The sequence below is a fragment of the Meriones unguiculatus genome, chromosome 1 (genome assembly GCF_030254825.1).
Source record: "Meriones unguiculatus strain TT.TT164.6M chromosome 1, Bangor_MerUng_6.1, whole genome shotgun sequence".
Classification (NCBI taxonomy): domain Eukaryota; kingdom Metazoa; phylum Chordata; class Mammalia; order Rodentia; family Muridae; genus Meriones; species Meriones unguiculatus.
The window spans coordinates 144,479,994-144,492,972 of record NC_083349.1 but is presented as its reverse complement, the minus strand read 5'-3'; the positions used below and the strand labels follow the sequence as shown (position 1 = coordinate 144,492,972).

General features: G+C 40.3%; 1 protein-coding gene across 1 annotated transcript; it reads right to left on the bottom strand.

Moving 5' to 3' along the window:
* Nucleotides 1-396: 396 nt before the first annotated feature.
* On the bottom strand, nt 397-12,948 carry Aasdhppt (aminoadipate-semialdehyde dehydrogenase-phosphopantetheinyl transferase). The gene is made up of 6 exons (XM_021628309.2): nt 12,688-12,948; nt 12,115-12,340; nt 7,592-7,713; nt 6,842-7,003; nt 5,807-5,878; nt 397-2,030 (listed from the first exon to the last, which is right to left on the bottom strand). The coding sequence occupies exons 1-6, from the start codon at nt 12,868-12,870 to the stop codon at nt 1,866-1,868; spliced, it is 930 nt and encodes a 309-aa protein (XP_021483984.1). The 5' UTR covers nt 12,871-12,948; the 3' UTR covers nt 397-1,865.
* Between the last annotated feature and the right edge of the window lie 31 nt (nt 12,949-12,979).

Here is a 12,979-nt window from a genome sequence, read left to right as displayed (position 1 = left end):
CAGTTAATACCAGAAAAAGAAGACATGGTGAAAAAAATCTATCACATCCAGCTGTGAATACTGGTTATAAAATCTGAAGCCAACAATGCACAGTGGGAAGTGAAGAAGGTGGAGGTGGGCCTAAGAACAGGGGCAAGGTGCAAAGCTGGAAGAAAGGACTTCTATTTAGAATCAGCAAATCAAAGCTTAAAGTTAACAAACCAAGTAAAAGCAATATAAACCTTATTTTCCGTAATAAAAAAACAAAGCATGCCAGCTAAGAGTTAAATTTGCTAGTTGTAGAACAGGAAAAGGTCGAAAAATTCAAAATAGTGGAAAATTCAAAATTTGACTTTTTAAACTATGTAATATGTAACTTAATTTAAAAATAGAAAAAAAAATTCTGGAACACCGTCAAGCCTCTAAAATTCCATAATTGTCATTGTTTTATTATAATGACAAGACAAATGATTTTTTCATTTCAGTATTATATTTATGCAGGGGATAACAATATTTCATCTATTAGAAATGCTACAAGATTGTTTATGCTATGTATAATTAAGCATGGTCAACAAAATTAAAAAAACACTATTATGGAGTAATTTTACACGACTTATACACAATTTTTATTGTAATGAAATGACATCATTCTCCTTGCTATGTAATGGTAACGAGGCCACCTCCTGAAGACATGTGCCACAACCATATAATAGATTCTCTCATCGATACGACAGTCTTGGTATCTTAATATATTTTGTTCCCAATTTAAGTCCATTTAGTCAATAAAAACAAATGATGAACAAAAGATTCATACGAAGGAAATAACCAATACTGTCCTATCAACCTCATTTGTAATGAAAGAAATACAAGTTTAAAATATGAAATCACCTTTTGGTTATACAGACCAACACAGGGAAAACAAACAAACAAACAAACAAACAAGCCAATCTTCAGATAACACAAGTGAGGGAACAGCTACAGGTGATCAGTCACACACTGGCGCTCACACATGACTACCAAGTATAAACTGCAGCTTTTCAAGAACACGGTAATACATAGCACACCTGTTTTTTAAAACCCTCTGAACAGTCGTTCTACTTCTAAAAACCGTCTGTAGGACACAAGCATGTCTCTCAGGGGCACAGAATTTTCACTGTAGTACTGCTTACAGTAATGATACAGTTAAAACTCCCAACAGGGAAATGAGGCCTTGATGACACATTTTCTTCTCCCAAGCTGGGCTCAGCTTTTCCTTTCCAGTAGTCTACTTTTGATAGTGATGGAACCTTTGGGGACTTATTTTTATCACTGATAAAACAAATGTCACAAGTTTATGAAGACATAAACCTGGAAGTTCCACCACCAGCCTGTGTTACTGCAGTCAAGGTAAAGTAATGCTGACGATAGAAAGCTGCTTGGCTTTATATTTATATCATGTGACAGGATCTTAGAACCACTAAGTCTATACAGAAACAGTGATGAAGAGCAGATGTATTTTCCTAAAACTACAAAACATATCTTCACATTTTTTAAAAGTTATTACGGATTCATTTGCAACAAAGTTTCTGGAAGGTTAACCCAAGTTTTGGAGTAGTCCTCCTAAAAACAAGGTGAAAATATTTCCTTCAGCATGTTTACACTTTATTTTTTCTCTCTAAAATGCATATTTATCACTGGAAGAGTCTGTCATCCTTTCTATTAATCACAATTCTGGACAGGAAGAAGTAAATATTCAAAAGAGCCACTGAACTGTAAATCTGCTCTTAAAAAGCATCTGGGTCTTTAAAAATGTTTTGTTAAATAAAATTTGATCACATCAGGCAATTTATACTGGTGAATACAGAAGATCACCCTTTCCATTTCTTTTCCTTACTTGGGGAATCCTATCATGACTTTGTACCATTTCGTATTAGAATTTCTTCTGTGAAACTAAAACAGTCCCAAAATGAAGGATCCTCAGGTGTCATAGGAACAGCAGATGCTATTAAATCATTGAAGTTAAGAATGGTAAATTGCCTCTGGGAGGGCTTAGAATCATCTTGATATGAAACCTGAAAGAAAAAACAAACAAATTATCATATTTTATATTCCATATTAACTATATGGTCAATTTTATAATTATGAAATGATTTCTGCTCGTTAGTATTAAGGCACAGTACAATTTCTACAATATTGTTTTTACTTCTTACACTAGTGTTGTCAATAAAAAGAGTAAAGCATAAATATGTTCAAGTTATGTATAGCCCATATTTTAAAAGAAGATTTAATGAGCGCCTATATGCAGAAAATCCAACTCAGCAGACATTCATAAAGCAAATCTAAGCTTTTGTAATTTCAGTAAGCAGCACAGTGCCCCCAGCAGGATTTCCCGAAACACTGCTGAAGTGTGGGCCTGCTATAACTGCTGCCACTCACAGGGATGGCGCTTCCACAGCAGATTATTACTGAGCACCGACAAGGTACCCAACTTCATGTGACAAGTCAATCAAACCAGACACACTAAAAACGCTGTATAGAATTGCCTTCAGGGTAGATGTAGATGGTATGTGTAAAATTATAAATAAAGCCCATGTTTAACATTGGGCTCCAACTCCAAATATCATTTTGTAATATGTATAATATTACAAAATCTGATACAATCTGAAATCCAAGGCATTTCAGATAAGGGCTAGTCAATCTGTATTGAACAATACTTGAGCTTTATACACTATCTTAACAAAGTTATTTATGTGGTATCTATCTAGATCACGCTATAATATGGTTACTTCAATTTCTCAAGACAGGAAATGAGGCTCAGGAGGATCACAGTTTGCACCAGTTTACCACATATGTTAAATGGGAAAGTTAAATTTAGAACTGGTCTCCCCACTACACATTGGTGCAGTAGGCTCTAGTCAAAGAGGCAGCAGTATTGAAAGTACAAACATTTAGCAATGGTGTAATGGCAGCTCGACAGTTACAGTGGGACCCAACTGCTTGAATATGAGGCCTCTACCACCGGCTGACTTTCATGCCTGTACCAAAAAACTGGTCAACAGCTCATAACCGGGCCCTACGGGAAGAACCTGCTGTTGTTATGTTAGACTGTATGCAATCAAACTGCCTTCTCTTACGTTACTACCCACAGATTTCTGTTGCTCTCACCTTTGGTCAGAGGAGTGGCTTTCGGTAATGGTAACAACCAGGAGACTGACAGCTGCTCATGTGCGTAATATCATAAATAACAGCAAGTGCTCTGTATTAACTCCCTGTCCCCCAAGGCCCAGAGAACATCAAGAAAGAGTGGACAAAAAGAATTTAAAAGCTGGCACTGTAAAGGAATTTTAATTCAGCAGCCTGGCTACTCTGTCTGGAATACAAACATGCCTTCAATCCCAGGAGACAAAAGCAAGCACATCTCCGAGTTCAAGGCCAGCCTGGTATAGAGCAAGTTTCATGTGGGGAATGTCAAGGTAAGCCTTTTGGCAGCCCATAGGGAATGGCAAGTGAAGCATCCTCAAAAGGTCCTGATCCCTGCACAGAGTGCTGATCTATGAGGGACTCCTTAGCACACTAGTGAAGTCTAGGATGGTGACTGCTTCCCCTTCTTACAGAAGTCTCCTAAGGTGACCTTGCTCCCCACATCTCCTTATAGTCCACCATTGTTACTGGTGCTCGAGGCTAGCACGGATGGTCTGGTTGGCCTTTCAATCGTTTCAAGGTTGTCACAGTGGACAATAAAGTTAGACCTGCACCTTTGAGTCTGATCCCCCAGATTCTGCGTGGGCTCTGTCGCCACTCATACCCTGCCCCTGTGGGGATCGTTTCCTGACCCCCACAGTTTCAGGTAACAAAAAGCTTAGGTCTAGGCTCGCTGGCACATGTCTTTAATCCCGGCACTCAGAAGACAGAGGCATGCAGCTTTCTGAGTTCTAGTCAGTTCTGTAGGCAGTTCAGTTGAGTCAGTGCAGTTAAGCTGAGTTCATGGCAGCTCAAGTTCATGGATTTCAGAGGCAGTTTTACTGGGAGAGTTCACAGAGAAGTTAAAGAGAGAACAAGCAAGATGCAGATGAAGACAGAACGAGCCAGAGAAAGAGAAGGAGCCAGGAAGAGAACAACAGATTGCTAGAGTTAGTTTTAGGCCAGAACAGCGGTGTTGAACCACCCAGCAGAGAGCTCAGAAAAAACAAGAAAGGGGGAGCTTATTCAGCAGCAAGGCTGAGAGGCTGACAACATTCTAGGCCTTAATAAGATTGTTTGGAGGCTAGAAGCTTCCAGGATGGAGGCCTCCAAGACCATTAGACAGTTGACTAAAAGATACTTTCACAAGCACATGATGAGGACATCTATGGAACACCGACTTCGGGACATGACACAGCGTTGTACACATCAACTCACAGTGCTACGGTTGCCCGCACAAGAGGTGCACAAAATTAAGCACATGAAAATTCCTACAGTACTAAGAGGACACCCTGCCCTTACTTGGGGGCTGGGGGGAGCCAATCTATTCTGAGTACACGGCTGCCAGTAAGACGGCTCACGAGAGTGGATGTCCCCAAAGGAGCAGCACTACTTGGACTTGAGTTTATCAGTAACAACAACACCACCCTAACGAATGAAGCTGGGAAGGAGGCAGAGTGGGAAACTGCACAGAGAGGTGATAAAGGGATATGCTCAAAATACACTGTGTGAACATTTAACAGTTTCAAAAATCAATCTATTGTTAAAACAAAAACTATAAAAATGTACCCAAAAAGGCATCAAAGGGAGCATGAGGCTGAGATGTTGGAATAAGAGGAATACAACAAACCACACCACCTCCCTTTAGGTATCGATTCTAACAGGCTAATGTTTAAGACATCTATGACAAAATTCAGTACTTACAAAAGAAAGGGTCTGTGGCCTACATTGTTTTTCTAGAAGTAATGAGGAATGTGTATACATACGTATACATATTTTCCCATTTGCATTTCATAAAAACAAAGGCATCAAGTTTCATTAACATCGTCCATAAATAACTTACTCCCACAGGCCTGCACTGTTTCCTGAGCCTGCACTCTGTAACGATGCGCTGTGCACACAGGCCTGCACTGTTTCCTGAGCCTGCACTCTGTAACGATGCGCTGTGCACTGTGCACACAGGCCTGCACTGTTTCCTGAGCCTGCACTCTGTAACGATGCGCTATGCGCTGTGCACACAGGCCTGCACTGTCTCCTGAGCCTGCACTCTGTAACGATGCGCTGTGCACACAGGCCTGCACTGTATGTATACCTGGTGTTTTCCCTCATTTGCCAAATAACAAATAAAGATAGCTAGAAAATGAACATCACAATTGAAAGAACAGGAGTGAGACCAATTTACGTCCCGATACGATACAAGGCCTCGCATAAACTCTGGGAACAGTTTAGGAGATTAGGAGTACGTGTAATTTGTAAGGTAATTCCGGTATTCATCAACCTTCAACCTGGCACCTGTTATATTCAATACAGCCCTAACTCACCTAGAGATAAACTAGTGTTACAGCTAAGATACTGATGATAATGAACCTCTATTGGAAATATAACAGTACCACCAACATTGTCCTTTGTAACATGTAAGGGTATCTAAATACGAAGACCATAACATGATCTTGTCAAGTGTTTTTTCTTAGTTCTGTGTGTGTGACATACCAGATAATCTTAAAATATTTGATAATAAAAACCCTGTAAACTATAAGCTCACAAAACAAACAAAACCCATTATGACCTCTGACCCTAACCTGACAGAAGGTAAACTATAATTTTCATTATTAAAACCAAAAGCGTTGATTCATTCTTTTTACAAAGTCTTAGAAAAACAAAATCTTACATTTTGATGTCTAGAGCCATCAGGTTTCCTAAGAGCCACTGCAACAAAATGGTGTTCATCTATTTTGCTTTCCTAAAAAAATAAAAGATAAATAAACTCAGATTCTAAACATAAATTTCAACATAATTTTTTTTTTTACATTCTCTAAATCTCATTGACTTTCTACCCAACCCTACACACACTCTTTCTCCCTTCTCATGGAATCACATGTGTGAAAACAGGAGTAAGCACTTCATGCTAACAAAGCATACATCTTGTTAGTCTCTATCATGACAGTGCACTGGCTAGCTCTGCCAACGTGACACAAGCTAGGGTCACCAGAATGGGGGGAGCGCCTCAACTGAAAACGCCCCCAGAAGACAGACAAGCCTGCAGCGCATTCCCGTGAGTAACAGATGTGAGAGGGCCCAGCCTGTTGGGGAGCACCATCACTGGGCCAGTGGTTCTGGGTTCTAAAAGGGGGCCGAGCAAGCCACAGGGAGCAAGCCGGAAAGCAGCATCCCTCCATGGCGTCTGTATTAGCGTCTGTCTCCAGGTTTCAGCCTTGCTTGAGTTCCCATCCTGACTTCTTTTGTGATGGACTAAGATGCGGAGATGTCAGCCAAACAAACCCTTTTCTCCCCAACTGGCTTTCGGTCACGGTGTTTCACCACAGCAACAGGAACCCTAACTGGGACAAACAGTAACATCTTAAAACACAAGTCCCAAGTCCTCTTCTTAATACAACACTGCGCATTTCTAGACTGAAGAATTTTTGTAGTTTTTAAGACAAGGCCTCACCATGTCACTGCCTGGCCTGGCACTCCCATAGCTATAGCAGGCCGGCCTCCAGTTCAGAGAGCCCATCCTGAATGCTGAAACTGAAGGCAAGCACCGCCATGTCCTGCAAGGACTGAAGACTTTTACGTACTCTGAACCCATACAGGCTCACAACAGACATTCTTCTTGTAAATTTCAGGAACACTCTAAATTATTTTCACATATATGAATAAATATGGAAAGGCTTAGCGAGAATAACTGTAATAAATTTCTTACCTCAAAGGCCCATTCTTTTTCTTCTTCCCCATCCAAAAACAAACGTGTTTCCTTATAAACCTGGCCTATATCCAAGTTTAATGGAGATATGTCAAATTCAAGCCGCTGCATTTCAAATCCCAATCCAACACCAATGGCTTTTATGAAGCTTTCTTTCAGTGCCTAAGAGTGACAGAGACATTTTGCTTCTAGAGAATTCGGTAACTCAAACTTTTCAGAACATTTACAGAAACACTGGCACTGTTTACAGCCCTAAGGTTGTCAAGATTTTGTTTTGTCTTGTCCATCATAACAGCATTGAAAACAAGTCATCTCAGCAGTGTTCCGGAAATCATTTAAGATGTCTCCGCTGCGAATGTGGTTAATTCTCTTAGCAACCGAACAGTGCCACCCTCAACAGGCTGCTAAGAGAATTAACCACATTACAACGATCCCGAAGTGACACCTTCTGTCAAATAAGGTATCGATGAGCTTAAGAAATAATACATTATAATAAATGACAAATAAAACTTTAGTTTTAAAAGTAAGCCACCTTCTCATGGCATACTACAGATTACAATTTCTCAAAATAAATGCAATAATGTAAAAGAGATAAACAACAACAACAAAAACAAGTTCTCAAGAAATTGTACATTTATAACAAGCACTGTATGTCATTATCAGTTAACCAAAAGTCTTTCAATCTTATTTCTAGTAAAGACAATGGAGTAATTATAGATTATCATTGTCAAAATTATAAAGAAATTATACCCAATGGCGGTAAAACATATCCAGCTGAGTCCATTCATCATTAAAACTTCTGATTGTGTCCCATTCCTTGTTGGTAAACTTTCTTTTCATAATATGAAAGAATTCTGGAATTGAACCACGACCTGTCAAATCAGAGAACACAGAATTAAAAAGGAAAATAAAAAAAATTAAAAAGCTATTGTATCACTGAAACTATTGAAGATTACACAAAAAGAGAGCTAATTTATTCAGAAAACAATCCTAAGTAAGGGCTGGAATGTAGCTAGGTGGTAGAGGGCTTCCAAGCATGTGCAAGGCCCTGGATGAAATTCCTATTACTGTAAATGAACAAAACATCAAAAGAAATACTTTTACATAAAATATCAGCACATGAAAGTCAGCTAGAAATTAAAGAGTAAGTCACCATGACAAGCATGGGTTAGCCTAAAAGAAGCAGTTTAACAGGAATTTATGAATTGTGAATTAAATAATTAGGCAGAAAACCCCTAATTTTAAACCCTAATTTTAAAACCCCTAGTTTTAAAAAGATGTCCTAAAATCCTTAATACTTGGCAGTCAAACTTGTTTTAAAATTTAAACACCTAAAAGAAAATTTCTTATATATGATAAAATACTTTTCAGAAATTCACAACAAATTCTCCATTTTATATTTGGGTATAAATTTTGACTCTGCTACATTACGGGGGGTGGGATGGGGGAAACTGTTTTATAATAGCTTGTAACAGAAGGTAGTTAAATAATGTATACTGTTTTACGTTCCTACCACTGAAAAGAACAAAGTCAATATATGCATATACGGACACTCAGGTGGCTGAGGCAGGGACTGCAGCAAAGCAAACTGTATTCCTTTGCGCTGTTTAGAATGCCTGCAGCAGCCAAATACCTCTCCTACAGGAAGTCAGGGAAGGAGACATTATGGATCAGCTCTTGGGAACTTCAACAGTTGTTCCACTTCAAGAGTCAGGTTCTCTTTACTTAACCCAGAAATATATACTTGAGATCCTGACAATGATTTTCACTGTGATTTTAGAAGTGTTACCATTTGTGGCCATGGATGGATCAAAGCTCATTTTTAGTTTCCTGAGAATTCATGGAAGCCTCCCAATAAAAATGATCTCATTCACTGTTTCTGGTACCTACTACCTTGATAACTTCCTAGAGAAAGCCTTAAAAGAGAGTTAAGGGGCTGAGGAGATAATGGTTAGTTTGCTAAGAACAAGAACGCATGGGGACCTGTGCTCAGATCCTCAGCACCCGTAGAAGTTGGTCTAGCCGCTGCTGGTAGTGTCTGTAACCCTAGTACTAGAAGGGGAACTTGTTAGGGCAAGAGGGGGAGAAGCTGATATCCAGAGCTAACTCACCAGCATCCAGGTTCGGTGACAAACTGTGTCACAAAACATTAAGGAAGGTACACAGAAGAAAGAACCTAATGATAACCTCTGGCCTCCAAATTCACACAGCCACACCCACAAAATTAAAAAGATAAACTGTTCTTGCATAACTAGTATATATGAAATCAGGAGGAGGAACATCTTAACTCGGATGGGACATTTCATACTTTGTAAGAAACTGGTTTGAATGGAGTAATAAAGAAAACTAAGTTTAAGCCTGTTTTACCTGCAGCGTTATTCCGCCTGGTGATTTTTTTAAGCTTTCTGCTTATAACCTATAAGAACTCCTTTAATTTTTACCTAAACATAAAGCCATCAAAGAAAAAAATAGATATAAAACCAATTGACATAACTCATTGCTTATGGCTAAAAAAATACAGGTGAGTACACTTTCCTATATGTTTAAGCACAAAATAAAGTCAGCAGAGCTGACGCTATACATGCTCAACTAAAGGGCAGCAGCACCAGCGTGTGGGAGGACAGAGGGATGCCAACGGCCAAACCGTCTACTTTAGTCCAGCTTACACAGAAAATGAAAAGAAAAACGATTAGGAAATCCCAGTAGAAAAACAAATTTGTCCCTCAAAATAGCAGCATAATGATTGCATATACACACAAGCAAATTCTTAACATAATTTGTATACAGTTATGTCTACTGCAATCTATTAACATTAAATATTAAAATCATAGGTGCATACATACATAAATGTGGTTGTGCAGCCTGGCAATACCAGTGCCAGGGAGGAGGGGGAGTGCAGGCTCGGGCTCACACTGGTTACCTAGCCTAGCTGAGTCAGCGAGCCATGAGTGTTTAAAAGACCCCGTTTCAAGGAGGCGGGTGGCATTTCTGAGGATGACATCTGCTATTTTGTCCTCTGGCCTCCACATATAATAACAGCACCACAAACACACATAAACTAGAACCAAGACAGTAAATTATCCATTCTTCGTAAAGAATATGTGAGTTATTGAAGGGAGAGTTGGACAATGTCTAACTGAAGGCAATAAAAGACCAGGCTGGGCAGCAAACAATGCTCAAAGAAAACAAAACAAAACAAAAAGAGAAATGGTAGATTCCTGAGAATAGAAAGCAGAAAAGAACAAGATAGCAGGAGTATCTTCAAGAGTTTGAATTCATTTTAAAAACTGGTGTCCATATCTCAAAAGATCACTCAGCTCTAGCTGGAGAATAGTTAAGAATGAGAAAAAATACTGCACAAGTAAGGTTGTTGGAAGAGACAAGAAAGAAGCTCTGACCTCTTTAGTAATACCCAAGCCTAATTTACACCAACTACACTTAATTTACACTGACAATGCAACAGCTTCCCTAGAAAGCAATTCCATAATAAAGTCTATTTGGGGGGTGGGGTGTCAGACAAGGCCTTGCAATATAGTTCAGGATGGACTTGAACTCATGATCCTTGTTTCTACCTATAGAATGCTGGGAATACAGAAGTGTGTGTCACTACACTTAGCAACGGTGTAAAACTTACTTGAGTTAATTAAAATTAGAATTGCCTCTCAAAATATTGTTTTCACTGTGTTAATTACGGTCCAAGATAGTTTATAACAGAAACATAAACATGAAATTACAAAACCATGCAAACAGAATTCTCACTATTTCCCAACTTAAAAATCAATTTGAATACTGAGCATGCTTACTTTGTAAATCCTGACAACTGAACAAATCATAAAACTATACCTTCCTCACACCTACAATCACAAACATCTTTAATAGTAAAAGTGAGGGGAAAACTCAACCAGTCAAACAATATTCTCAAGCATTAGGAATGTACACTCTTGGTAACTTGTGCTAAGATCCATAGCCTAAATCTATTGGAAAAGGAGCTGTACTTGGCTGACATGGTTCAGGTAATAAGGAAAACGACTCACCATGTTCCTACATGACATTTCTATGGACATAATGTGGATAAAAGAATTGTCTCCTATGACAGGCTAATGACACTCCTCTCTCCTGTCTCAAGAGTTAATGATGCTTAGTTCAGACTACCCCTCCTACTACCCGAAGTTCCACCTCCCATCTTTCAGCAAGACTGAGGACCATTCCTTGAGCAACTACTTCACTTATCCTGAGCTAATAAATCGCCAGTGAAGCAAATTGCTGTTTACTTCTCAGTTTCACTAGGAAAGGATGATGCCTCCAGTCACAGTTTGAAAATCAGTGGAATGGTAATGCCATTCGTCCCAAATGACTAATGTCCCTTCCTTTATGTTACTGGGCATATAAGAAGCTTTTAGCCAATAAAACTAGAAAGGGGAAGGAAAAGGCTTTAATCACAATTGCTGGGGCTCAAAAGGTTTAATAAAGCATTAACAAGAGAAAGAATCTTTGGTATCTGCTCAACGACCTTCCCACCATTAAAAACTTCAATTAGTAATGACTTTACTATTCAGTGTTGACCACAGTCAGCACCGCACAAATTGATTATAAAAGCTGTGGCAGGCAGACACTGTCTAATCGTGTTGTCTTCTTTCTAAGTGTCTAATGACCTCCTCACTAAGTTCTAGTTACAGGAAAAGCTCATATGAATTTTCCCCAGAGCTATAAACCCATGGGGACTGTCACCCCCGATCATCCTGACGCCTCTGCATAGAATAAGCCTTCTATAATACCTGGTCCTTTTACTGGGGCTGTGTTTCAGTAAGGTTTGTTACCTTCAAAATTCATGTTCCAATTTAATTGCCAATACACCAGCCTTGCAAGGACAAATGGGTACCACCTTCATGAATAATTCATAATCCCAGTCCTCAAGTATTTCCCTGAACTTTGTAATTCAGCCTCGGGTATTTTAGAGCAGGAATAGAAAACTAAAATACTAATAGAAAACAAAAATACTAACTTTAGTATGCACTAAAGTTTAATGTGCATACCTCTAGAGAAAATGTAGCCCGCGATTTAAGGAGGTTACAAGATCCATTACTGTAGAATCTACTATATCTACAGGTAAGGGTTAATGTTAAAGGAAACACATTCTTTTCAGTTAAATGCTTTCTCAGCTAAATTAAGCATGGCATGTACTTGTATTCATGTCTCCTGGTCTACAACTGTCTAATAGTTAAGATCTGGGACATAAATCACTTAACTGCCAAATCATAAAAATGTACCATCACCTGGAAAACTAGTCTTCATTATATCAACGCCAACTTGCAGCTCAGGTTCCGCAGCAAGAACCGCAAAGTCCCCTTGATGAGAGATGTTAAAGTTGAAATTGGGGTAGGGATTCATCGAGTCCTTCGCAAGAACCGGCTTTCCTTTTGAAGTTCTCTGCAGACGAATATGATCCCAGGGGATATTCAATTTTTCTGCAACTAATTTCCTGATCATCAGACGACCGGCCTGTTGAGACACATTAAAGGTAAGGGACGTACTGACACCTACTAATGTCTTAAGAACTGCTTATAACGGATACTCTGCGGCCTCTACGCTTTAACTTTTAAAGTATGTATGTATGTATGTATACACACACACACACACACACACACACATTACACATTCGTTAGTAAACAAGCGATTACCCCCGTAGGCTCTGCCTCCAAATTTAGGTGACGGGTGTGCACTGGCAGCTTCACGGTGGAGGGGCTAGTGGGCCCGCCACCCAGGGCACGCAGGCGGAAGCAGGTCGCGCGGACTCGGAGCCCCCCGCCGCCCGGCCCGCCTCCCCAAAGCCCACAGGCCTCAAGTACCATGGCGGCCTTGGCGTCGCGCGCGAACACGAACTGGCCGATGCGCTCCTTCTCCTCGGGCTGGATCGACCGCACCGCCAGCAGCCACTCGGCTCGGCTTGGCAGCCAGGTGCCGCAGGAGAAGGCCCAGCGAACGCCCTCCATGGACGGCACCACGCACAACCTCTTGGCGGGGAACACCATGCGCCTCGGCGGGACAGTCACTCCTCGGGCCCGACGGTGCGGACGCTGACGTGGCCACGCCCCTCTCGCCCCGGCGTCTGCGCCAAGAAGCTGGGCGCCGGCTTGTGAC